The sequence below is a fragment of the Haliotis cracherodii genome, unplaced genomic scaffold, assembly GCF_022045235.1.
Source record: "Haliotis cracherodii isolate W230 unplaced genomic scaffold, xgHalCrac1.p SCAF_24, whole genome shotgun sequence".
Classification (NCBI taxonomy): domain Eukaryota; kingdom Metazoa; phylum Mollusca; class Gastropoda; order Lepetellida; family Haliotidae; genus Haliotis; species Haliotis cracherodii.
The window spans coordinates 7,111,701-7,138,522 of record NW_027266280.1 but is presented as its reverse complement, the minus strand read 5'-3'; the positions used below and the strand labels follow the sequence as shown (position 1 = coordinate 7,138,522).

Below are 26,822 nucleotides of genomic sequence, written 5' to 3'. Positions count from 1 at the left end.
GGAGACGTTATCTACAGCAGGGCAACACTCATGTCTTGCCACCGGCCGGTCGTCCACGTGTGACATCAGTTCCAAAAGACAACCATATTCGGCTGGTGCATCAACGGAATCGATACCAAACTGCCATATTAACAGCTCGGACAATGTGACCCGTAAGTAGGTCAGGGGACTATGCCAGACATTACGTTGTTTTAGTACGTTGTTTCACGCCAATGGCGATAGGAGTGTTACATCGGACTTAATAGTCGAGGACATGCCAACATGAATACACTCGTCTCCAGTTTCTCAAATTCCGTTGGCACCAACGCAAGTTGCTGTCGATGAATCTGTTGCAAAACAGGGATGACAACTTGTCTTCTGGGTCGGATTCCAGCCTCGCGAAAATGGTTCCTAACAGTCTGATCTGATATCCTCTTCAAACCAGGGATGCGTCCTGCAGTCTCAGCAGCTGTGGCATTGCGATGACGTAGGAGGAACAAACGAATGTGGCGATCCTGTGCAGGGGTGATAACTCCTGGTCGGCCGGATCTCGGGCGGTCTGCAGTGGAATTGAACTGTGTGAATCGGTCACAAAGGCGGCAAATGGTGCTGTGGTGGACATTGAAGTGGCGTGCAACAGAAGACTGCGGACCCCCTTTTTAGATACGACCTGTGTTGATGTTCCGACCGGCATCCCTGAGTCTCGGCATTTTCGAACTTGAAAAATGCTGACAATGTTTATAGCCACTACCACGAGTTACGAATGCCATAACTTGCACGTGCATTTTGCTTTACTGTTTATTGACATTTTTTGACAAGTGTGAAAACAATGCCGTTTAAGACATTGCAAATCGACAATGGCTGCGTTTTGACGCAACGTTTGTCGAATATCAGGCCACCAACATTTTCCAATAACATATATCCAATTCATATACCGGATTATTTGTGAAGTCACTTTGAATGCACAAAACCAAGACTGTTTCCACTCAGTATTCATGAGATACAGATCAATACATTATGATCAAAGTAAGCCAATTTGAATACATAATGCTTATTACTTCATGCGAGGCAACATGCAAATAACGTTAAAACATTCTGTATAAATATGATACATGTCATAAATGAAGAAAACACTTCTTCTCCGCTCTTCACTTGCAGGTACGTTCCGTATTTCAGTCATTCTCAGTTAAATGGTACAAATGCAGTCGCTCAGATATGACACCGATTTATTCCCAAATTGTAGTGTATTTGAAAGATATATTTCTGCGCATTAATTAGTTGAGTATACCAGAAACTTAATTCGAGACAAGGGGTCACGGGTGGCCCAGTCGTCTAAGGCGCCGCGATTCCCTGTGAAGAGTTGCATCCCTTGACATACCAGAAACCTATGATTGTGGGTTCGAATCCCGGTTCGACCCGATTATGTTTCTAGGTTTTGTCAACACCATACCCGTAATCGTGGGTTTCACCGAAGAGGTAAACGTCTGAGACCTGCATCACTTCGGGCTTTCCTCCCACATTAAGCTGACACGCCGTGATATAACTGGTATACTGTTAAAAGCGGCGTTAAACCCACTCACTCACTCACTAATTCGAAATAAAATAGCACATAATGCATGCGGAAATAATCCACAGCTTGGGTGCCATTTTTCAATTGTCGATGAATAACATTTCCTTTAAGAAAATGTTAAACTAAGACATGTGTGACAATGTCAGATATACTAACTATCATTCTTAAAAAATATCAGTACAGTCCAAACATCCTGCATGTGAGCCAGAATTGAATTGTCAAATATACTTAAATATTTTGTCGGCAGATGTTGTGAAATTTACTCTGTGCTCACTTTCATGATACATAGTTTATTTTTTTGCATATTTTGCAACCAAACAGGTTTATTCAAAGCTGGAAGGAACATACAAAAAGTATATACCTTGTTAAATACAACAAAAGCTGCAGTTGGTAAGAACTTGTTCGTTAATGAGGAATTTTCAAAGCGATTTTTAATTATACGTGACGGCTAGTAAAGGGTAGTGTGAATTTGAATTGGTTTCAGTCGATGGTCCTGACCAGGGCTTCTATATCCACAAATGTTTTGTAACAAAACAGCGCCAAAACGCAGCTTTTATATCTGGATATTGAACCATTGAAGTTCAGATGTAATTTACGTTTAGTAATTTACGTTTGATAGGCATTTGAAAAAACCTTTTAGTAGGGAATGTTAACCCCACAGAATGTTTAAACACAGGTGTTTGTACCACTGGCCATTGCATCACGCCTTCTGATGTCCCCAGATACATCTGGAGGTTTGGCTTGTCCATGTTGTTCAGTATAATGTAATTTACGAACTCTGTGACGTAAATTTCTCGTGAATTTCTCTTCATTTACTGCTATTTAACTTTATAAAATCGGACAAATCTTTCTTTTATTTTGTGCTTAGAAGTGTCATCAATTTAAATAACCCGTTAGGTTAAATTAAAATATCGAGTTTTTATCATATTTAGTCAAATTCAATGGCAGCCAAACAACCCACCGCCAGGAGCCGTATTTTAAAATTTAATCGAGATTAATTGTGAATTGTATTTGTAAAATAAATCACTGGGTCAGAATACACTCAAATACCATTGTTTTAGGAAGTAATTTCAAATGCAAACCAACAGTTTTCAGAGTGACGTAAATTACAACGTAAATTACACATTCAGTATGAAATAGATTAGTGTCAATAAGTTAAAGTAAACTGAACCAATGCAACAGCAATCGTTTGAAGAGGTTTTATATATGCTGCTACTTTAAATTAGATTGTTGATTGCAGACAATATGGCAAAATTGTTTAGATTTGAAATTTACGTCACGGTCATATGTACTGTGTTACTGTTTGAACGACTGTCTAAATGTGAGAACCAAGTATATTAATATTTTTATATTGCCATGTTATATGACTTCCCAGTGACATTTATCAAATTATTTTGATGTATGAAGACTTGTATTCACGGGATCCGTAATAGTTTATATGTTGTCGTCAGGTTTAATTTCTTGCATATGCAAATAAAGGAGAAAAACTATGAGTATAAAGTAGACATCTTTAAAAGTTATTGTGTGTGAAATATCTAGTTTCCTTTTAGTATTTAGAATATGCTGCATTGTCGATCAAAGGATCTTTAGGAATTGGGGTAGAAACTGTAATGTTTAACCAGGTTTTGTTATGTAAATTACACTGTAATATCAGGGTAGGTCACTTTGTATTACTTGGGTCACGACACTATTTGTCCCTCAGTGCTGAATGTTTGGTTATAGTATTGTTGAAGTTTCTACTTCGTGAAAATAAAAAGGTTTCATGAAAAATCACAACTTATTTTTTCTATACTTTCCTCATCTAATTGTTCCATTTAACTGAGGATGACTGACTTACTCCGGTTCATGTTTGGAGCTTCTGAATCTTGTAATGTCATGATGTGATAAAAATGGGTGCTGGGTTCGGCCTTTCGACAGTCCCTTGAGCTTCTCAAATACCGCTTTGTTTATCGACAAATGTTGTGATGGATGTATATTTAGCACTAATGATTAATTAATTGATAGGTAGTTGACGGATGACAAAGTAGACAAAAATATTATAGATAACAATTATGATATCGACGTATTAGTATAGATCAATATACCTTTGTCAAGCAAGAAGAATTAAATTTTCGTTGTGTTCATTGTAATTCCTGCATTCTGATTAGCTGAATTGGCCACGTGTTATTGCATTCATTTCCCTACTACTTTTATTGCAACGGAATGTCGGGGAATCCCAATATTGCAGTCGACGGAATTCGCTTTCTGCTCATGCGCGGGACATTTAGCGAAATTCGTATTCATTGTTCAAACTACCCGTTGAGACCGTAGACCGAGACGGAATGAAACAGCAAACGTGCAGGCTCTCTCTTCTGTTTTTTGTGAGCTCGCCAGGGTTTCACAAATTTCATGGGTTCGGGTTTCATTTCTAACCCGCATTTTTCTAACTGTGTCTTCCCGTTCTCAGGGAACTAATGTTTGAATCTAGCGGTAACTGTCCATGTCATTTGAAACAACCGCCTTCGTTGTTCCGGTTCGTTACAGTCTGACTGTTGCGGTTCTTCTCGTCTCTTGCGTTGATTGACAGGTTCTGTGAACTTTGTTTTGATCCTACTCTCCGTTGATTGGCTACTGACTTTAAGGGCGTGTCAAGTTATGAGCATAAATTAAACAATCACCTTATTCATGTCACGCCACAGTATATATTCCTTCACCTGGAATGTTTATTAATCTCGTCATTTTTTCTGCTTTACTAAATACAACTGTTGCTGGTTAACCTACTGTAAATAACACATGTTTTCGTTGTCGAATTTAATTATAAGGATTAACTGTGGATTTGTTTGGTTCGTTTAGGTATGAATCGAAAAACCGATGTGTAAACTGTATGAATCCGCGTAGCGGATTCCTACAAACGTTTGCATACTTTGTTTAATTTAGCGGATTCGTACAAAGGCTTGCACATCGGTTTTTCGATTCATACCTCAATGAACCGAAACAAAATCCACAGTAAATCCTTAATTGAATCATGAACATGGTACAACATTATGTACAGAATCAAAATTAACAAGAATGAGCATACATGCGATGGATCAGCATAGAAAAGTTTATCAGAACGGAGGAACACAATTGTAACGCCATGATAGACAGAGAACGCACGATGAGGAAGCCATTTAAACCGGATTAAATTACCAGGTGGGATGAGTGGGAAAACTATTACTTCAATACAATACAATACAATACAATACAATACAATACGGTTTATTTTTGTCTCACCATTTGTGCTTAAACAAGATAAGAGTCAACGGAGCGCAATACATTAAAACACATGTACAAACGCCACCCAAATGGGTTATGAGAGATAGTAAGATCAAGAATAATTGATAAAAACATTAAAATTACGTACACATAGGGTCTAAAATATATGGGTATATATACACACATAACCCAACTTTAACTGGGCCTATAGAATGCATGCATAAGCCTAGCGTCACTGTGAGCCAAAACGTCCAAGCGTGTTTACGAAAAAAAGGTAGGCCTTAACTTCGCTGAAATATGTATATTTTAAATATTACATTAAAACAGATATTATTTTTGAACCAATTTGACAAAATATGTGTTTTATTACAATATTTTAAGTGTACATATTCAAACTTTTAAGATGAAAAGAAGGTACTTTGGCAGATGACAATCACAATTCATATTTAATTTCATAAACTTCCAGATATGCTCATTACATAATAATGTCTGAGCTCAGCTTCAAGACTATATAGTCTGACTTAAGAACGTTAAGATGCAAAATCTTAAAAGCTGTATCGATTAAGAGTCCGGGGTTAAAATGAACATCTCCAAACATAGACGGATCAAGCGGGGTACATTAAAGTTTGATTCACGTCCGCTGTTCTCGAACAGAAAAGGCACCTAAAGTACGATCGTAATATTATTATCGTTGTCAAACAGTTGAGGAAAACACACAACTACCATGTGTTACCGCTAAATGAAAAATTACTGAATTAAAAAGTGAGTCATTACGCCTCGATGATTGAGCATCTATGCATTGAAGTCATGATACCATGTTAAGTCATTTAGTCTAATTCGGTAATGTAGTGTATTTGTTAATTAAACTTAAAGCCGAGTCTATATATCCAGATCACGAGGTATGTGAATACGTTATCATTTTTATGATTAATAACCCACATAGTATAATTTTAATGATAACCTTAATGCTCATCAAGATGAAGACGAAGCCAAGTGCAATAGCAAACTGAAACATTATTGGTACATTATACCTGAACGTGCCAGCATGTTTCAGGGGAGGTGAAATGGGGTTTAACGTCGCGTCCAAGGTTATTGCACTTATATAGCGACGTGTGTGCGTGTGGCTGCTTGTACCAGTCCGGCCGATTTATAGTGCTAGCCCACTGAGATACCATGCCGCAGTTTAACATGAATACCTCACTCAGACACTGTATACTGACTCCGAGCTGACCAGTCCTTGTTTTAGCCCCTTAATGCCGAGCGCCAGACAGGGTAACAAGAAGTGCCATCTTTTGGTATGACGAGGCCGGGGATCAAACCCCGGACCTTCCACTCTAATTGTACTATTACTCAAGCAGGGAGATACAAGCTGTCCATTCAACCACAGAGGTATATCAATTCTAGTGAGTGAGAGAGCCTGGTTTTACATGCTCCATTTGCTGCCCATGGTTGTCTGTCAAACCCATCTTTTGGTTTGAACAACGGCAAGGAAAGGCGAAGGCAGCAATATCCCTCTGAACTGAATGAGTGGGAGCTTCTAGTCTTCTCTACGAGAAGTCTCTAATGGGAGTGGGGGGCACGAGTGGCCCAGTCGTCTAAGGCGCCGCGATTCGCTGTGCAGAGTTGCGTCCCTTGGGCACGCCAGAAACCTATGATTGTGGGTTCGAATCCCAGTTCGCCCCAATTATGTTTCTAGGTTTGTCAGCACCATACCCGTGCTCGTGGGTTTCACCGAAGTGGTAAATGTCTGAAACCTGCATCACTTCGGGCTTTCCTCCTACATTAAGCTGACACACCCCGATATAACTGGAATACTGTTAAAAGCGGCGTTAAACCCAACTCACTCACTCACTCACTCACTCTAATGGGAGTGAGTGAGTATGGTTTTACGCCGCTTTTAGCAATATTCCAGCAATATCACGGCGGGGGACACCAGAAATGGGCTTCACACATTGTACACATATGGGGAATCGAACCCGGGTCTTCGACGTGACGAGCGAACGCTGCCAAGTGCAGCACAACCAAGTCCAAATTGGCTGTGTTTTGAATATATGTTCAATGTTGTAGTTTGCCGTAAGTTTCTATGATTTTGGACAATGGGAGTGAGCGAGTTCGAACTTTACAAAGTTTGAACCCCCAAGGCCATTAAGGCCAATCGTTGTTTCTTTCATTTATTTCCTTGACGGGGCTAGATTCGTGCTCAATAGGTGATATTGCCGTACCCCCAACACTGATTTCAATGGTGGTGTGGAATTTGTCCTGAATTACCGAAACTGCTGAAAGAGATATATACGTAACTAAGAGTATATCATCTGGAACCTGATGAAGACAATATTGGATATAAAAATTGCATACCCTTTCATATCTAGCTAATTTGTAATCAGTATGGTAAATAATACCATTCACGACGAACAAAGAATTAACCTCATGTTGTTTATTACAAGCAGATGTCTCAAACTTAATGTATATGCAGATTGTCAGTTGAGTTGGGAATTATGCCTCTTCAGTAATATTTCAACAATATCAAAGCATGGAACACTAGAAATGAGTTCACAGAGTGTACCACCGAAGCAGATTTGGTTGATGACAATATTACAGCATGGATGGGAATTGATGATTTTTCTGATGCAAAGTAATGAAAAAATATCAAACGTATTATACAACTTCGTGACAGCTGATCGTAAAGCAAACTCGATTGTTTACGCATGGCTAAACTGTATATAGCAGTTTCGTAATAATTACGGTTTGACCGAAATATTTCTGGAACCACACCCACGCATGCACGCACGCACGCTATAAGAAATTATAGCCATCTTGTCAAAATGTGTGAAATATGTAATTCATATTGCTCTTGAACCAAGTTCTGAGCCACTTCCGAAGTTGTGATTAAGGGACGACATTGCAATTCCGTTAAATTCAGTGCCGTAGCCTTGGGGCAGGGGGCAGTTTCAAATTCCACACGAACTGAGAGAGGATGGGTAATATCTGTAGCACATGGCTTGAGCCTTTGTGGACTACACTACCACAAGCTTTTAAGTCATGCCATGAGATGTAGTTGTACGTCTGACAGAGGTGTAGAGCAAGGTGTGAGTGTTATGGCACATTTGATTAGTGCACACTTTGCAAACGTGATCAGATTTCATTGTCACTAGCCATCCAAAACATTAGCAATGTACAAGCATATTTCAATGGACACACAAAAAAATCTTTAAATATTCTGTTATTCTGAGTATGCAATATAGTCATTTGACATTAGTTATGTGTCTTAAAGAAAGAATATTCTTTTCATTTTTTACACTTTAGTTGACCTAAATCAAAACAAAGAGTTCTAAAATATAGTTATTTACTTTAAAGATGTAGTGTTGGGTAAATACATTCCAAAATGTTCAGTTTTCATAATATATTTAGGTTGTGGGTCCTAATCAAACGACATATACCATAATTTAATTCATCCTTGGCGACCATGTTTGAATTTTTGGGTGGCCCAATAACTGAAACGAAACAGCCCCAATTAAGTATTCAGAGCACGTTTATCTGCTCACTAAATTGCTAATATAAACACGTCCGTCCAAATGATTTGGCTAAATATGAGGACATAATGAACCGTTACATGTACCAAATGTTAAGGCTCTATTTGCAATGAGAAAATCCTCAAAATGTACGCTTGTCGAAATTGCATTAATCTGACAGATCTGGGTCTCAATTTTGTCGAACGATATTGTTTGTTTGTGACCATGCCACCAGTCCATACATAGTGTGGTGGCCTAAGTTTGGATGCTGGCGATCTCAGGTCCGGTTTTATATCATACCGTTGGCTATTAGTCATAACGTTTCAGGACCGCCTCTGTGGTCCAGTGGTAGAGCGTCCGCCAGGAGATGGAAAGGTCCGGGTTCGATCGCCGGCCGCGTCATACCAAAAGACGTTAAAAGATGGTACTTGTCGTTAACCTGTCTGCCGCTCGGCATTAAGCCTGCAGCATGGTATCTCAGTGAGCTAGCACTATAAATCGGCATCAGTCCGAGCTAGTACAAGCAGACGCACACTTACACACACACACACACACACACACACACACACACACACACATGCATGCACGTCGCTTTAATCTTGGACGCGACGTTAAAACCCATTTCACCTCACCTCATCTCATAACGTTTTACGGCAAAATACTAGTTGTACTTAAACTCTCTGGTAGTCACCATTCTGTCCATAATGGACAAGGTTTTAGATACTTATCATTAGTGTACGCCTTGTGATAGTCGCGATGGTGCTGAAATACTGGCGATGTGGTCTAGTGGTAGATCGTCTGCCCGGAGAGCGGAAGGTCCTGGGTTCGATCCCCGGCCATGTCATACCAAAAGACGTTTAAACATGGTACTTGTTGTTACCTTGTCTGGCATTAAGTTTTTTTGTTTGTTGTTAAACACCACACTCAGCAATATTCCAGCTTTTAGACAATCGGGTCTTGAGCATCGATCTACGCATTTGGGATGCGATGGCATGCATCAACCAAGTCAGCGAGCCTGACCACCCGATCCCGTTAGTCGCCTTTTACCGCAAGCAGGGGTCTATTCTTCCCCTTATCTTCACGGAGTCTCGACATTAAGGCCCTTAAACAACGACCTGTCGGTCAGTTTACTGTGTGGGGTATTCATGTTAAACTGGGGCATGGTATCTCAGTGGGCTATCACTAAAAAATCGGCATTAGTTTGGATTTGTATAAGCAGCCACACTCACGCACGCACGCACACACGCAAACACGTTAAACCCTATTTCACCATACATTGCATGCAGAAGGGTCACCAGGGTCGTAGTACTTCTAACTAAGCCACGAATATCTGTCAATGGTCTTCATGCATGTCACGTGTCAAAGCTGTTTTCATTTTCAGTTGGAACTGCAGTAATCCTAGTAAGTTTCTATGCCTTTCGTCGGACACTTCGTACAATCACTGTGTCCCGGCCATTCAGTAGCTGTATAAAACAAAATATGTAAGACGGACAACTCTGTAATAATATTCAGATAATCACTGAATTAAAATTCACATAGTTATTGATATCAGTCTATTATTTTCAGACAACGCAACTCTACCCTCAAGCCAGATGAAATAGGCAAACAGTTTTGTCCAAATTTCCATGTGGATCGGGAAAACAAGAATCTGCGCACGTGCTTGACCGACCATCACTGGTTCATCGCTCCTCGGGTTTTATGCCTTCATATACTTTACCCAACATTTTGCTGTTAACGCTGCATACCAAGGATGGAAACGGACAATTTTACCCCGAGTCAGCCAAACAATGGTGAGATTTCCTTTCACATTTCATAGGTTAGTGTTGTGTAATCGCATTTCCCCAGCTATCACCTGACGAACGAGCAAGAAGTAACTCTAAACCGTCGTCACAAAGAAAAAAAGAATTTCCTAGCCGTAAAAAAGTGTCATGTATTTATGTTCTTCTAATTTCTAAATTCCTATCAAAGACTAGTCTGTCTTACAGACCCTGATACAAATATATCAACTACAGCCCATGCAAGTCTATAATGTTTGGCAAGTCTAGATTACTGCAATATCAGTATACATAAAAAATTTGCCCGGTTAGATCGAATTCGGTTATACCATTTAAAAAAATCACAAACCTTAATGAGATGCTGTATACATAGTCACACCCATTGATTGTTAAGATCACAAAATCTATTCTTTTGAATTATCCTCTTATAAATAATGTTAAATGTTAGAGCCCCCAAACAAACTTTCTCTTGTATATTCTCACGAAAACAAAACAAACAAGTGGGGCTTGTGAAACATCGTCTACTTGGTGTGGAGAATTGTCTGGACAATGACAATTATACCCGTGAATAAGACCAATAATATGACATTGGTATATGAAAATTCATGACCTCTCAATATGATATAGGAGGGATGTTTGTGAACTTTGTTGTCATGTACATATTTCATAACAATATTACTGTAACGAAATGAACATATGACTACACCTATTTAATATTTGTGATGGGCAAGTTTGATAATAATTTGATAATCTACTTACTCTGACAGCATCGGTATCCCTGCTGCATGTAAAAGCAGACGCAGAGCTTGTATCTTCGGAGATTTCAGATCTTATTTCCTGGAATAATGACTTTCTCCGGAAATCCCTTGATTCAGAAACATCTTCAGATCTTAGTCTTTTTGTAACTTCAGTTCCATGGGATTGGTACAAAGAAATAACAGTCTTTTCAAATCATGTCACAAGTCGGCTTAAAGTATTGTCCACTCGAGTTACCTCACCTAGACATTTTCTGCACACAGTATATGTAGAACATTCCCGATGTACTGACACTTTTAAAACTTTTTCAATCAGAAGACATGGCTCTGTCTTAGTACTTCCAATGAAAAGCTTTCTCCTGTTTGATGCTACATCTATGTAACTGCCACATACAGTGCAAACAGAACCTTTAGATTTTGGAGAAATATTAAGTAACTTTGAAATCTTCGTCAGAGTTTTCCAGAGGTAAAGTTGTTTAGCCATGGGGATGACACTAAATGCTGCCCCTAAGCTGGTACCCAAGCTCGCTCTCAAAATAGATTTCTGGACATTTGATACTTACTGCCCTCTAAACAGGATATCCCAAAATTACGTGATAAACTAACTCAAGTGAAAAACAAACACGCTCATCTTAAAAAAAACAATTCCTCCTTAAAGATATACCTGATAGAAAAACAAACCTCCTGTTCCATGTGTAGCAGGGTAATTTGTTACCTTTATTTTATTATTGTTATTTACATCATTATTCATACATCATCATCGTCATCATCATAATCATCTATTTGTTTGTATCCATTGTTTGTCTTTTCTACAGTTGCATGTCAGTAAATAACTGTTTAAAGTACTCGACACACTTATTTTCAGTCTCTGGGAATCTCTCACCAGATCTTCCCCTTCAACCTTCTGTCTATCTTCAGACATTTTTCACACCCGCGGGGCTTCCTCTGTCTATTTATATTTTGCATCAGCACATCCTTTGATGTTTTATGCAATCTATCCTCTATGGGCCACCCTGGTCTTCTAACCTGGTCCCTGGTCTTTTAACTGTGATTAGTTACTAGTGATATTTTCATCCTCATTCAATGAATTATATTAAATAAATTTGCACTTTTTTATTATGAACAAAGCCATCTAATTTGTCAAATCACTTTGATATTATGAATCAGCTGCAGCACCCCAATACGATATCATGTTACTGGTGCTACAGAAGGACTTGGGTTGTCCAATACTTATACTATTCCACCTCCAATATATACCAGTCCTAGGGTGGCATTACCTGCTCACGCCCCTAGGCCGGTAACGCATCTGCTCAGTCATATGCCACCATCAAGGTCACCTATGCCCACAGGTTCTGAGAATCTGCTTCAGATTTCTCTGGCGACAGTGAACGTTAGCCCTATGATGGACCCACCAGCTTCACTATCTAGGCGGGGCGGTCGGGTAGCCTAGTGGTTAAAGCGTTCGCTCATCACGCCGAAGACCCGGGTTCGATTCCCGACATGAGTACAATGTGTGAATCCCATTTCTGGTGTCCCCCGCCGTGTTATTGCTCGAATATTGCTAAAAGCGGCGTAAAACCATACTCACCCACTCACTCACTATCTAGGCCTCATGGGTCAATTTACAACTTTGTTCAACCTAGGGCAACTTCTACACCTTACATGAATAGTGACTTATCACAACCTTCACACACATGAGTCTTGGATTAGCCGCACTATTCCCACACCATATCCAGGGTATAATCCAAATACCTTTTATAGCCATAGTGTAGGTGCTCCTCTTAGACTTGTGACACCCTTTCTGTCTACTTATATGCCCATCATCAATTCTCCCAGTCCACAGTTGTCATCCTTTTCTGGGGGTGAGGTCAAGAAAATTGTACAGGGTCAAGTATAAGCAATGGCCTTTACAGATTGTTGGGTGTCGTAGGGTGAATGTATTCTCTGACACTTCTATTCTAAATGCCATGCTGAGGTCTGCCAAGGGTTCAGCTGCTGACCTACTTTGAGGGCTTTCAGAAACTGTTACATTTGACACTGCTATTGAGCAGTTGAACTTAGGTATTTGGCAATGTGATGCCTGGTAAGACGCTGATGGAGCATTTTAACAGTGAGTCTATCGCTGCTTGGAGTTGCCACCTCCAGTATTTGATCTCCAAGATAGAGGCATCTGACACTTTACCACACAATGCTGCCCCTAGCTTCGAGGCCAGTTTTGGACGAGTCTCACCCGTGATGACCTAAAGCAAGCCATCACTTTGATTCAGGTATAGACTATAACAAGCTGCTGCTTGCTGTCCTAGGGTTGAGGAGCTAGCCACCCCTGGGGATGCACAATCATGACAAACTGACAGCCAATACAACAAGCAATAGACAACTGGATGATGTGCTATCCCACCTTAAGAAGATTGATAAAAACCTTAGATCTGTAGGGGACAGGGTTAACACCCTGGAATATAAATCTCGTAGGCCCTCAAATACAGCCCAGAATCAAGCCAGTAAGGCCAAAACTCAAGCACAGACTCTACCCACTAAGTCTACCACTACAAATGCAGTTACCCAAGGTAGCACCACAGTTACACCATCTACTTCTCAATCGCAGTTAGCCTTGAAACCTGAGGTACATTGTTATGATTGCAGGAAGATAGGGGTCAGGTGGCGTCACCCACAGTGCCCTGCTTTAAACTCCAAGGAGTCAATGTTATGGGGCGAACATTGGACTCCGACATTAGCTCCGATTCAGGGATGCCATCAAATTTGATACGTCACACTTGTGCCGCATCTGTTAGGGTAGAAGGTCACTTATGTAATGTTCTTGTAGTCACAGGTTCCCAGGTTACCACTATGTCCGAGACCTTTTAAACAAATAACCTCCCTCAAAATACACTCCATAGCATAGGTTCACTCTTGAAGTTAAAAGGAGCCGGGGAAGCTAAGCTACCGTACTTGGGGTATGTTGAAGCTGTAATCCTTATCCCTAGTGACTTCTCAGGTCAGGAAGATGAGGTTACTATACCGATACCTATAGTGCCCAAGACTGACTACCACTTCAAGATGCCTTTACTATTAGGGACAAATGTCATGACTGTTGTTGAAAGCCTGCATGGTGCACCGATAACTGCCACCACATCTCCTTGGAGTCAGACTTGGCAATGGCTCATTAGGCGTTGGGAAGACCTTGACCGGACTGAGTGTGTGCAGACAACCAAGCCAATTACTATTCCTGCTTCATGTAATCAGATTATTGCAGCTGTAAGCAGGGGTAAACCACCTCGGATAGACATGCAGTTTTGTGCTACAGCTGCCCCCACACTACCTGGTTCACTTAGCCTTGTTAATGGGGTTGTGAATTTTATACCAGGACAGTCTACAAATAGGACTAAGGTTGAGGTTGCCAATCCATCTACCAGGGCTGTTACTATTCCAGCCAAGACTGTGTTTTGTTGTTTAGAGCTAATCAATGTTTGAGACGGTCTCTCATCTATGGATGAGCCAGCTTTAACATCCGACCCCGAGCCTAAAGACATTATCAATTTAGAAAACCTTGGTAAGGAAATAGCCAAGCTTCGCACTCTTCTTAGTGAGTTTGATTACATCTTCACCAAGTCTGATATGGATATGGGCCACACAGACTTAGTCACTCACAGGATTGAGGTAACCGATGAACGTCCTTTTAGGGAAAGGCATAGACACTTTCCAGCTTCATTGTACTCCATCTTAAGAACATGTTAGATGCTAAGGTTATTCATCATTCTTCTTGTCCTTACGTCCCTCCCTTGGTTCTTGTTCGGAAAAGGGACTTGTCCCTACGTTTCTGTATGGACTATCGCCAGCTTAATAGTCGTACAGTTCGAGACTCTTATGCTTTACAATGGATTGAGAAGAATTTTAATGCACTTCATGGCGCCAAATACTTGTCTTGACCTAAAGTGCGGCTATTGGCAGGTCGAAATCGCTGAGGAACGTAAAGCCTGTACTGCCTTGTATGGTAGGTCCATTACAAATGCTCCCACAACTTTTCAGCTTCTTATGGAGAGATGTATGGGCGACATCCATCTCTTACAGCGTCTCATTTACCTCGATGACATCATTGTGTTTTCAAAGACCTTTGATGAGCATTTCGAGAGATTATGTGTAATCCTTCTACGATTGCACAAGAATGGCCTCAAACTTAAGCCCTCAAAGTGCCAGTTCTTGCAGGCCTCAGTGAAATATCAGGGTCACATCATGTCTGAGGACGGTATCACGACAGACCCTGAGAAGACTGAGACACTGGAGACCTAGCCAGTTCCTCAGAAGATAAATTTATCGCAGACTTCACTCAACCATTTGAATTGCACATTGATGCGCGGTACTTTACCAAACCCAAAATAGCCAGAAACGAGTGATAGCATATGCGAGCCAAGGGCTTTCCAAATCAGAGCACAACTACACAGCTCACAAATTAAAGTTTCTAGCTCTAAAAATTGGCTGTCACCAGGAAGTTTCATGACTACCTGTATGGCAACCCCATCAACGTTAACACTGACAACAACCCCCTCACTTATGTTTTAACATCAGCGAAGATGGATGCAACTGGACTTCATTGGCTCGCTGACCTTGCTGCCTTACTACTTTTCTATAGAGTATGTACCAGGGGCTAGGAAGAGGAAAAATGCTGTCCAGGTTGCCATGTGACATCATGGATATCCAATCTGTGTCTGCGGTTTGCAACAGTCAGCAGTCATCCAGTGTTGTAGAGATGCTCTCACTTTGTCATGAGGTATTGAACTGTGTTTTAGCGGTTGGTGATTTCGAGTCTACCAATGTTGGGACTGATCAGAAGATGCTTTCTTGTCTGCACAATCTGCACAATTGTGGACCTTCTTCCCAAAGATCAGTGCCCTTCAAAGGAGTCTCTTAGGTCATTTGATAGTGACACAGCTTCGATCCTCAGGCAGTGGGATGCTCTCTCTACCACTAACAATCTCCTTTACAAGAAACAGACTAAAGAAGGTGATGATCCCTACTTTCAGCTGATTATTCCACAGCAGCAATGAGAATCCGTCATTACTCATCTTCATCATGGGTGTGGGCATTTGGGTAGGGACTGTACTGTGGCTCTTCTTCCGACAAGGTTTTATTAGCCAGAAATGATGGGAGATGTCGAGAACTACATTTAGATCAGGGACGGAATTTCGAAAGTGAGTGATCAAACAACTGTGCAGCATACTTGTGATACAGAAAATATAGACAAGTCTCTATCACTCCATGGGGAATGGGTTATGTGAACAGTTTAACCGGACACTTCTGGGGATGCTCTGGCCGCGGGTCCTTGCCTATAACTGTACCTTGCCCGAGTTTTCTGTTTCACGCCAGATTAACTCATGATCAGCAGACATCCTAGGCTGCCTGTTGATGTTGCCTTTGGCACGTCTCTCGCCAACACTTCATCGCCAGCTTATATGCAGTTTTCTGCTGATTTGAAGCGCAAGTTGACAACTGCATATGAGCTCGCTTCTCAAAATAAAGACAGGGCCCATGGCAAACAGAGGAAGAATTATAATCTGAACGCCCGTGGTGCTACTGCTATCGAGGTGATGTCGCGATAGTTCACAATGTCATCATTCCTGGGAAACCGAAGCTTGCCAACCGATGGGAGGAAGATTTCCATGTGGTGGAGACACAGCCGAATTCCAATGTTCTGTTGTTTCAGGTCCAGAAGGAAGGCACTAGGGAGGACCGTGTACTTCACCGCAATTTACTTCTTCCCATTGGTTCAGATGTCCATCATCTTTGATGTCGACTTTGCTTGAGTCGCCTGGAGGAATCGAGCCCTTTCACTCCTGCACCTATTGGTCAAGATTAATTTTCGGTTACCCCACCAGTGGTTACAAGACCTGGAAGGTCAATAGTGGATGATTGATGGTCAATGGGTGGTCAAACAGAATGGGTCTAACTCTCTATTTCTAGAGCAACAAGAGACTACCTCCAGCAGAAGGGCATCAGAACCATGCAGTGCCCTGCCCTCAGTCCCGATTTAAATCCTATTGAGCACCTGTGGGACGAGATTCAAAGACGGCTGAATGACATCCGACCAAGGCCGTCAACTGCAGCTGAACTGCGTCAGGCGTTCCTCAGCGTGTGGGTTCAAGTGCCTATGGCCTTCATCAGCCACCTCATCCATTCTATGTATCGAGGCTGCACGGCAGTCATCAACGCACATGGCGGACACACAAGAGACTGACTGGTGATGGTTCAAAGTTATATCTCAAAGCATGTTTACAGTGTTTGGAAAAAATCAGGTTTCTCATATGTCTATCCATAGTGATGTTTCTTTTGCGGTTCAGTATATATCTCGGTGCTGAATTAAATTGAACTAATTTGTAAAATAATTTGGCCCATGTGCTTTTTCAAGTATTATATAAATTCAAATTTTAAATTACGACTAGTTTTTATTATGGTTATTAAATGGCTTTGTACTACTACAGCTGTTAAGGAGGAGGGATGTGTTCTTTTCTTCAGGTTATTTCCTCAACAGCAGCAACCCCAATCATATAATAAATCACAATCCTGAGCTGGACCGAATACACCACCCGGGCTACATATGGATTATCTGAATATCCTCAGGAAAATATGGAGTATGTTCTCAGGAATTTTTTCATCGACAGCCTCAAGTTTTGACAGTGTGAGAGTAGACAGCACTCCCAATCTCTCAATATCAGAGAGAAAAACGTACAAACCCCATTCGCTACCATAATTGCCACTTTCTATTTGCCCGATCGAGAAGTGGTATACGGGGGTAAGTATCAAGACATACCTGCCCCCCATGCTCAAAAAGAGGCGAGCCATCCTGAGCCGAGAAGCAGCTGAGGTCCAGGCTTGAGAAAAGATCTGGATGCGGGTGCGGATGCGCAGTCACACCATCCCGAAACTCCCTAAAACCAGAGCTGAAGTCGACATTGCAGCACCCTGGAGAGAGACCCATGATGGTGAGCGGTTTCTGCCTTTTGCCGTTGAAGAAGACAAGATGGTGGTATTTGCAAGTGATGATCAGCTTAGAGTCCTCCAGTCAGCTTCCATTGTCTACATGGATGGTACTTTCTCCGCCTGCCCAGATCTTTGGATCAGCTTTACATACTGCATGCACGGAAAGGAAGCATTACCTATCCCCTAGTCTACGCATTGATGCCTGATCGTCGGACTACAACTTACCAACGCCTCTTTGCTCAGTTGAAGGTCCACATCCAACATCTACTGAACCAACCATTCAACCCAGAGACATTCCAGGTGGACTTTGAAGTTGCTGCCATTAGAGCCCTCCGGACAGAGTTTCAAGGTTCAGACATCTAGGGGTGTTTCTTCCACTTTACCCAGGCGATTTGGCGGAAAACACAGGAGCTTGGTCTTGCTGTTGGATACAGAGATAACCCCCCCTTGTGGAACAGTCGATCCGACGAGCTGCTGCCTTGCCTCTGCTGCCTCTTCAACAGGTTCAGGATGCATGGATTGACTCCATGAACAAAAATGTACAAATCAGTAGAATAGGTCTTCAGCAACCTATGCTGGCCGTACAAGGCGTCTATGCTTGTCGTAGGAGGTGACTAACAGGATCGGGGGGTCAGGCTTGCTGACTTGGTTGATGCATGTCATCGTATCCCAATTGTGTAGATCGAAGCCCATGATGTCAATCACTGGATTATCTGGTCCAGACTCGATTATTTACAGACTGCCTTCATATAGCTGTAATATTGCTGAGTGCGGCATTAAACAACAAACACACCAAACAAACCATACGGATCTAAATGCCACAGCTGTAGTTACCTGTTTTCAAATAAAAGGAACTATGTACCTGTAAGACCAGTTGTATAGATGCCCGAATGCTAATTGATCTAAAACAATGAAATTTTTTGGTTCTGTTAGTTTGTTTTCTGTAAAGCCAAGGTGAGACCATGCAAATAGACAAACGTGTTTGTCATCAATTTTTTGTTTTGCTTTAAGATTTGGTCAAATTGGGGGAAGCAGTGTGCAGCGAACACAGTGGCAATTGTTACGACGGGAGGAAAAGGTTGAACGACATTGCTTTCTGGGGCTTGGGAAGGACGGACTCAAAGGACGTTAGTGTGTTGTCCGATAACAATGCGGCATTCCGAACCCAGCCTGCCGGACACGAGGACTTCCTGCACGACATCTTCAAGGTCGTCATGCAAGACATTGTCCAGAAGGCCGGGGATCGCGAGGGCAAGGTCGATGAATGGATGGCTCCTGAAGATTTGTCTGCCAAGATGGATCTGGAGCCTCAGCCAACGAGTGAGAGCAATGACCAGCTGCTGGACAGGGTCAAGGAAGTGATCAAATACAGCGTCCGAACCGGCCATCCTCACTTTGTCAACCAACTGTTCTCCAGCCTTGACCCCTACGGTCTTGCAGGTCAGCTCGTGACTGACGCTCTCAACTGCAGTCTTTACACCTACGAAGTCGCTCCCGTCTTTACCGTCATGGAACTGGCAGTGATGGCTAAGATGCGACAACTGATTGGCTACGAAGGCGGGGACGGCATCTTCGCTCCTGGTGGATCCATTGCCAACATCATGGCGGTGAGCTGCGCCCGACATATGGCGTTCCCGGAGACAAAGAAGCGGGGTCTTTTCGGGTTGCCGCAGTTGGTGCTGTACACGTCGGAGCTCGCCCATTTCTCAATCACGAAAGCAGGATTTCTTCTCGGCCTTGGGGAGGATAACATCAGACTGGTCAAGACTGACTCTCAAGGCCGAATGATTCCCGAGGACCTCGAGGCCCAAATTGAGGACACAAAACAACAGGTATGGCTTGGTGCTGCTTGATTTTATCCATGCGGATATATTTTGTTCATGTTTTATGTCAATGAGGTTTTACATCATTAGCGACATCAATATAAACAACTCGAGGCCCAATACATCTATGACCATTACAGCTTCAAAGCCTCAGGCCCGTGAAGATGAGGGGTAGGTCTTCAGCAACCCATGCTTGCCGTACAAGGCGACTATCGTAGGAAGCGACTAATGGGATCAGGTGGTCAGGCTCGCTGACTTGGTTGATGCATGTCATCGATCCCAATTGCGTAGATCGATGATCATGTTGTGAATCACTGGATTGTTTGGCCCAGACTCGACTACATACAGACCGCCGTCATAGAGCTGGAATATTGCCGAGAGCGGCGTTAAATAACAAACAAACAAACTCAAAGCTCCATGGTCAAGCGGGAATGTGTGACATCACCAGTAAGGGTTGATTATTTAAGATCTGGTTCGATTCTACCCACACGGGTGAGAACTCATTTCTGGTTATATACTGTCCAAAGACAGGGGCTATTCGAAAATAACATGCTTGCAGAAATACAAAGTGGTATCGAGTGATGGTAAGGAGTGGATAATAAACGGGAAAGACTAAGTGTAACTGGGCAATCAACAGGACCTGTTGGAGGTGCGTTGTTAGGGTGCAGACAATCAGGAACGACGACGGGTGTGTTGTCACAAAAGGAACGTTTGAGATGGCTTGATCACTAAGGCGTCATGCCGTCACAATCGGTCAAACATTCGTTTATATTCATGGCATGGTTCGACACAATCACCCAATGACAATTTGATGGAGTCTTGCCCACTCAGATTGCAGCGCCTGTCCCAGTCCGGCTAGTGCGGTTATTGACGTCATCCCACTCAGATTGCAGCGCCTGTCTCAGTCCGGCTACTGCCGCTATTGACGTCATCCCACTCAGATTGCAGCGCCTGTCCCAGTCCGGCTACTGCCGCTATTGACGTCAGCCTACTCAGATTGCAGCGCCTGTCTCAGTCCGGCTACTGCCGCTATTGACGTCAGCCTACTCAGATTGCAGCGCCTGTCTCAGTCCGGCTACTGCCGCTATTGACGTCAGCCCACTCAGATTGCAGCGCCTGTCTCAGTCCGGCTACTGCCGCTATTGACGTCAGCCCACTCAGATTGCAGCGCCTGTCCCAGTCCAGCTACTGCTGCTATTGACGTCAGCCCACTCAGATTGCAGCGCCTGTCTCAGTCCGGCTACTGCCGCTATTGACGTCAGCCCACTCAGATTGCAGCGCCTGTCTCAGTCCGGCTACTGCCGCTATTGACGTCAGCCCACTCAGATTGCAGCGCCTGTCCCAGTCCGGCTACTGCCGCTATTGACGTCAGCCCACTCAGATTGCAGCGCCTGTCCCAGTCCGGCTACTGCCGCTATTGACGTCAGCCCACTCAGATTGCAGCGCCTGTCTCAGTCCGGCTACTGCCGCTATTGACGTCAGCCCACTCAGATTGCAGCGCCTGTCTCAGTCCGGCTACTGCTGCTATTGACGTCAGCCCACTCAGATTGCAGCGCCTGTCCCAGTCCGGCTACTGCCGCTATTGACGTCAGCCTACTCAGATTGCAGCGCCTGTCCCAGTCCGGCTACTGCCGCTATTGACGTCAGCCCACTCAGATTGCAGCGCCTGTCTCAGTCCGGCTACTGCCGCTATTGACGTCAGCCCACTCAGATTGCAGCGCCTGTCCCAGTCCGGCTACTGCCGCTATTGACGTCAGCCCACTCAGATTGCAGCGCCTGTCCCAGTCCGGCTACTGCCGCTATTGACGTCAGCCCACTCAGATTGCAGCGCCTGTCCAAGTCCGGCTACTGCCGCTATTGACGTCAGCCCACTCAGATTGCAGCGCCTGTCTCAGTCCGGCTACTGCTGCTATTGACGTCAGCCCACTCAGATTGCAGCGCCTGTCCCAGTCCGGCTACTGCCGCTATTGACGTCAGCCCACTCAGATTGCAGCGCCTGTCCCAGTCCGGCTACTGCCGCTATTGACGTCAGCCCACTCAGATTGCAGCGCCTGTCTCAGTCCAGCTACTGCCGCTATTGACGTCAGCCCACTCAGATTGCAGCGCCTGTCCCAGTCCGGCTACTGCCGCTATTGACGTCAGCCCACTCAGATTGCAGCGCCTGTCTCAGTCCGGCTACTGCCGCTATTGACGTCAGCCTACTCAGATTGCAGCGCCTGTCCCAGTCCGTCTGATGCAGCAGATGGTATTTGACGTCAGCGTTCACGTTTCCCGATTATGTCCCAAACGTGCTCAGTGGGGGAAATGTATGGACTCATGGCTGGGCATTGCATTCTGGGTGATATTTTGCTGATGAAAGTAGTCAGTTACTATACGTGCACGGTGGGCACGAGCGTTATCATCTTGAAAGACAAAACCTTAACCAGCATCACTCGGAAACTTGGTTTTTTATGATTTTATTTCTATTTTGGAATACACAAACAATAAGTTTACAGAAATACAGTTCACATGCAAAGTTAAATACATACAAGTTTCAAAGTATATCTATGGATAATCACAAACAAAAACTATTCTAGCGTCAGGATGACATCTTTGTTGGAATGTGGAAGTTCGTGGGTTTACACAATAGGTGGTGACAGAGTGACCAATGTTTCATGAACTGTGTGTATTTATATTGTGAATATGATATATTTCTGTCGATGTAATATGAATCGGTTATTTCTTGTTTGATATGTTGGGAATTTGGTATGGAGTCGGAAGTGTTTGATTTGAATATATTTTGCTTTGTTACAGTTACAATATGATTTAAAACATCGTTTCGTTTTTGTTGATATCTTAATAAAATGGTCATTTTTGAAAAATATAGTTCTATTCCAGTTTTGTCTTTGATCCATTTTGGGGTTGCTTACATTCTTGTAGTTATTCAGATCAATGTCCTGGTTTTGGATAAAATTCCAATCTCCACAGATGGAGTGTTGTCCAGTGGCCCCTCCATGGACAATATGCAGTGGCGTTCTGGCAGTCATAGTGATCCCGTCCCAAATCATTACATAGCCATCCCCAAATCTGTCATGTTGCCTTACGTTGACGTTCACAAGACGTTCGTTAGGACGCCCTTAGGCACATCCTCGCTTATCCAGAAAGTAGTAAGTGGATCTGGACTGACCTAAAAACATATTACACAAGAACATCGGCGATTACCCCAGTTTCTATCTTCTAATCACAATTGGGACCTGGCAAGAATGTGTGGCCCTGTTGACGGTGGAACAATACGTGGTCGCCGAGCAAGCATAGTAGCTGCATGCAGACAGTCTCTGGTCGTCTTGTCAGTAGCTTAAACATCGGTGGCCCGAGGCAAGTGAACATCGATTTGATTGGCTGTTTGGCCTCGATTTCTTAAAGCCTGGTTTCTGATTAAACGATCCAGGACTTGTTTTGTTAGCCTAGGGCACCCTGTGTCTGCAGAAACCTGTTCCAAGGTTTGCAAATGACTGAGAAACAAGGAACTTATTGGCTACCTCTCGCTACCCTAAGGCATTCTTCAGTTGTAGGAGACGCATTCCTCCTCTGATCACAAATACTGCATGAAAGCAAAACGTTGACGGATGTTAGCGGATGAAAAAGTAGACACGATTTATGGATAAGAACTACTTTATTTACTGTAAAGGTGACGTTTCGGTATAAATCCTTGTGCCGTTGTCAAGAAAAGAATCTATTCCGAAACGTCGCCTTTACAGTAAATAAAGAAGTTGTTATCCATAACTTGTGACTACTTTATGAGGTGAGGTGAAATGGGGTTAAACGTCGCGTCTAAGATTATTGCACTTAAATAGCGACGTGAATGCACGTGTATGGCTGCTTGTACTAGTCCGGACTGATGCCGATTTATAGTGCTAGCTCACTGAGATACCATGCCGCAGTTTAACATGAATACCCTACTAAGACACAGTATACTGACTCCGAGCCGACCAGTCCTTGTTTTAGCCCCTTTATGCCGAGCGTCAGACAGGGTAACAACAAGTACCATCTTTTAACGTCTTTTGGTATGACGCGACTGGGGATCGAACCTCGAACCTTCCGCTCTCCGGGCGGACGCTCTACCACTAGACCACGGAGGCGGTCTGACTACTTTATGAAAGCAAGGGTAGAGAGTTACTGTGGTTAATGAAAATCAGCGAAACTGAGAGTCAAGAACGACTACCTACCCACATGGACGAAGGAATTGCGTGGTCCACATCCAATGTTTCTGGTATTGCTAAAAGAATCGTAAAACATCCTGTGTTTCCTGCTAATCAGTAAACTTCGTCGTGAATACAAGTGTCTCTATTTATCCAGGGTGCACGTCCCTTCCTGGTTGTGGCCACAGCGGGAACAACAGTGTTTGGCGCCTTCGACCCCATCAACGACATCGCCGACGTGTGCGTTGCTAATGGTTTATGGCTTCACGTTGACGGTGCTTGGGGAGGCGGCGTCCTCATGTCCCGACGTCACCGTGGGCTGATGGAAGGAGTGGATCGGGCAGACTCGGTCACTTGGAACCCCCATAAACTTCTAGGCGCGCCACAACAGTGTGCAACACTCCTCACGAAACACGAAGGTGTGCTGCTGGCGGCTCACAGCGCAAAGGCGTCCTACCTCTTCCAACCAGACAAGTTCTACGACGTCAGTTACGACACCGGCGACAAGACTTTACAGTGTGGTCGCAAGGTGGACGTCTTCAAGTTCTGGCTCATGTGGAAAGCCAAGGTAAGCAGTCACATCTGCCATGGTTAGGAAGGACGGATCTATGTGTGATGAGGAAGGGATATGTTTGTGTATTTTTTAGGAAGGGACAGGTTTGTGTATGATTATGTAGGGACAGGTTTGCGTATCGTTAGATTAGAAAAGAAAGGTTTGTGTATGTTAAGGAAGGGACAGGTTTGTGTATGATGACGAAGAGACAGGTTTGTGTATGTTGAGGAAGGGGCAGGTCTGTGTATTTTGAGGAAGGGGCAGGTTTGTATATGTTGAGGGAGGGGCAGGTTTGTGTATGATGGGGAAGGGGCAGGGTTATGTATGTTAAGGAAGGAGCAGGTCTGTGTATGTTGAGGAAGGGGCAGGTTTGTGTATCTTGAGGAAGGGGCGGGTCTGTGTATGTTGAGGAAGGGGCAGGTTTGTGTATGTTGAGGAAGGGGCAGGTTTGTGTATGTTTAGGAAGGGGCAGGTCTGTGTATGTTGAGGAAGGGGCAGGTTTGTGTATGTTGAGGAAGGGGCGGGTCTGTGTATGTTGAAGGAGAGACAGGTTTGTGTATGTTGAGGAAGGGGCAGGTTTGTGTATGATTATGAAGAGACAGGTTTGTGTATGATGAGGGGACAGGTTTGTGTATGATTATGAAGAGACAGGTTTGTGTATGATTATGAAGAGACAGGTTTGTGTATGATTATGAAGAGACAGGTTTGTGTATGATTATGAAGAGACAGGTTTGTGTAAGAAGAGGAAGGACAAACAATAACACACACACGTGCATGCACATCGCTACATAAGGGCCATAACGCGAAGTCAAACGCCATTTCAACACACCAAACATTGCGAGTTAGTGGACCCATGTTTGCGTCACTACATTCAGACCCGTGAAGATCCAGGGTAGAATAGGTCTTCAGCAACCCATGCTTGCTGTAAAAGGCGACTATGCTTGTCGTAAGAGGCGACTAACGGGATCAGGTGGTCAGGCTCACTAACTTGGTTGATGCATGTCATCGATCCCAATTGCGTGGAAAGATGCTCATGGTGTCAATCACTGGATTTATTTACAGACTGCCGTCATATAGCTGGAATGTTGTTGAGTGCGATGTTAAACAACAAACATCGCATCCTAAGTGATGGCAGTTGAAGGTCCTGGTATTGGGTCAACTCCAAGGCTATCTCTTCCACCCTTGAACTCTACTGCCAACCTCTTAACAGTGGCAAAGGAAATATCATCATACCATAAATCATCCCGCATGGATGACTGTTGGAGTTAGCCCTTTCAGTTGGAGAAATTTAATTACATGTAATTTTCATAGACAGAAGAAAACGAGTCTCTTTGATGCCTGCAGAAATATGCTGCTTGGGTGTGTATTTTTGATTCATGGAAGTATTGAATAGCATGGAAAATATTGTACTTAATACATGCAAACAGCTAAGAGTTTATATCCTTCGCTTTTCAGCTTCCCTTCATACTTCACAGCAAGGAGTTCTGTTTATGATAACATTTATCTGTCATAGGATTAATAACGTCTTTGTGCAATGGCACATTGCCCTGGAAATTCCATTCACAACCTGCGATTTTCAACGCAGATAACAATAGACAAGTGCGGTGGTACGGGTTCTGTCCAAAAAGCTCCTTTAAAACATCGGTGTTTTGAATATGTGATACCTAATTAATTTATGATTGTATCAATTCTTTCGCGTTTATTGCCAGGGTACACGGGGTTTGGAACAACACGTCAACACACTGTTCGACAACACCAAGTATTTTGTAGAAAGACTGAAAGTGCGTGAAGGCTTCCAATTGGTTGTCTCAGAACCACAACTGACCAATGTCTGCTTCTGGTACATCCCACCATCACTGAGGAAAGTCCCCGATGGCCCAGAATTCCGTGCTCGACTCCACAAGGTGGCGCCACTTGTCAAGGAGCGCATGCTCCGTGCAGGGTCCATGATGATCACTTACCAACCACAGAAGGACCATGTCAACTTCTTCCGGTTGGTGCTGCAGAGTTCGGGGACAACGTTTGAAGACATGGACTACTTTCTTGACCAGATTGAGAAACTTGGTCAGGATATCATTGTGTGAGCTGTGAAACAAGGGATATAACTTTTGATGACATGGACTACTTTTTGGTCCATATCAAGGAATCTGGTCATGATATCATTGTGTGAGCTTTGAAACAAGTGATATAACGTTTGAAGACATGGACTACCTTTTGGACTATATTTAGACATTTGTCATGATATTTGTGTGTGAGCTGGAACCGTTTTCCTACCTAGAGTTCCTTGCGGCCAGCCAAGTGCCTTTGACATAGGCCAGCGATAGTTGACGAATCGCCACGTCTTATAGTCCATTCAACAAATTAAAGTATGCTTTTCATGTGTTTTATTTTTGAAAAGTCACATTTAGATAAAAATAGGGTCATGAAACGGTTAACAAATATCCCAAAAGGTGTAAAACTACCTCCATTTGCGTATT

The 26,822-nt window shown here is 43.3% G+C and overlaps 1 protein-coding gene across 1 annotated transcript; it reads left to right on the top strand.

Moving 5' to 3' along the window:
• Nucleotides 1-1,120: 1,120 nt before the first annotated feature.
• On the top strand, nucleotides 1,121-26,489 carry LOC139472456 (cysteine sulfinic acid decarboxylase-like). Its single transcript, XM_071254933.1, has 5 exons — nucleotides 1,121-1,137; nucleotides 9,859-10,082; nucleotides 18,803-19,623; nucleotides 23,950-24,360; nucleotides 26,055-26,489. The coding sequence occupies exons 2-5, from the start codon at nucleotides 10,043-10,045 to the stop codon at nucleotides 26,427-26,429; spliced, it is 1,647 nt and encodes a 548-aa protein (XP_071111034.1). The 5' UTR covers nucleotides 1,121-1,137; nucleotides 9,859-10,042; the 3' UTR covers nucleotides 26,430-26,489.
• Nucleotides 26,490-26,822: the final 333 nt, after the last annotated feature.

Bases quoted from the DNA above. Each gene is read 5' to 3' on its own strand.
- LOC139472456 (XM_071254933.1), top strand. From the start codon at position 10,043: ATGGAAACGGACAATTTTACCCCGAGTCAGCCAAACAATG. The intron at 10,083-18,802 runs GTGAGATTTCCT...TTTTGCTTTAAG, and splicing joins CCCGAGTCAGCCAAACAATG to ATTTGGTCAAATTGGGGGAA. The intron at 24,361-26,054 runs GTAAGCAGTCAC...GTTTATTGCCAG, and splicing joins GGCTCATGTGGAAAGCCAAG to GGTACACGGGGTTTGGAACA.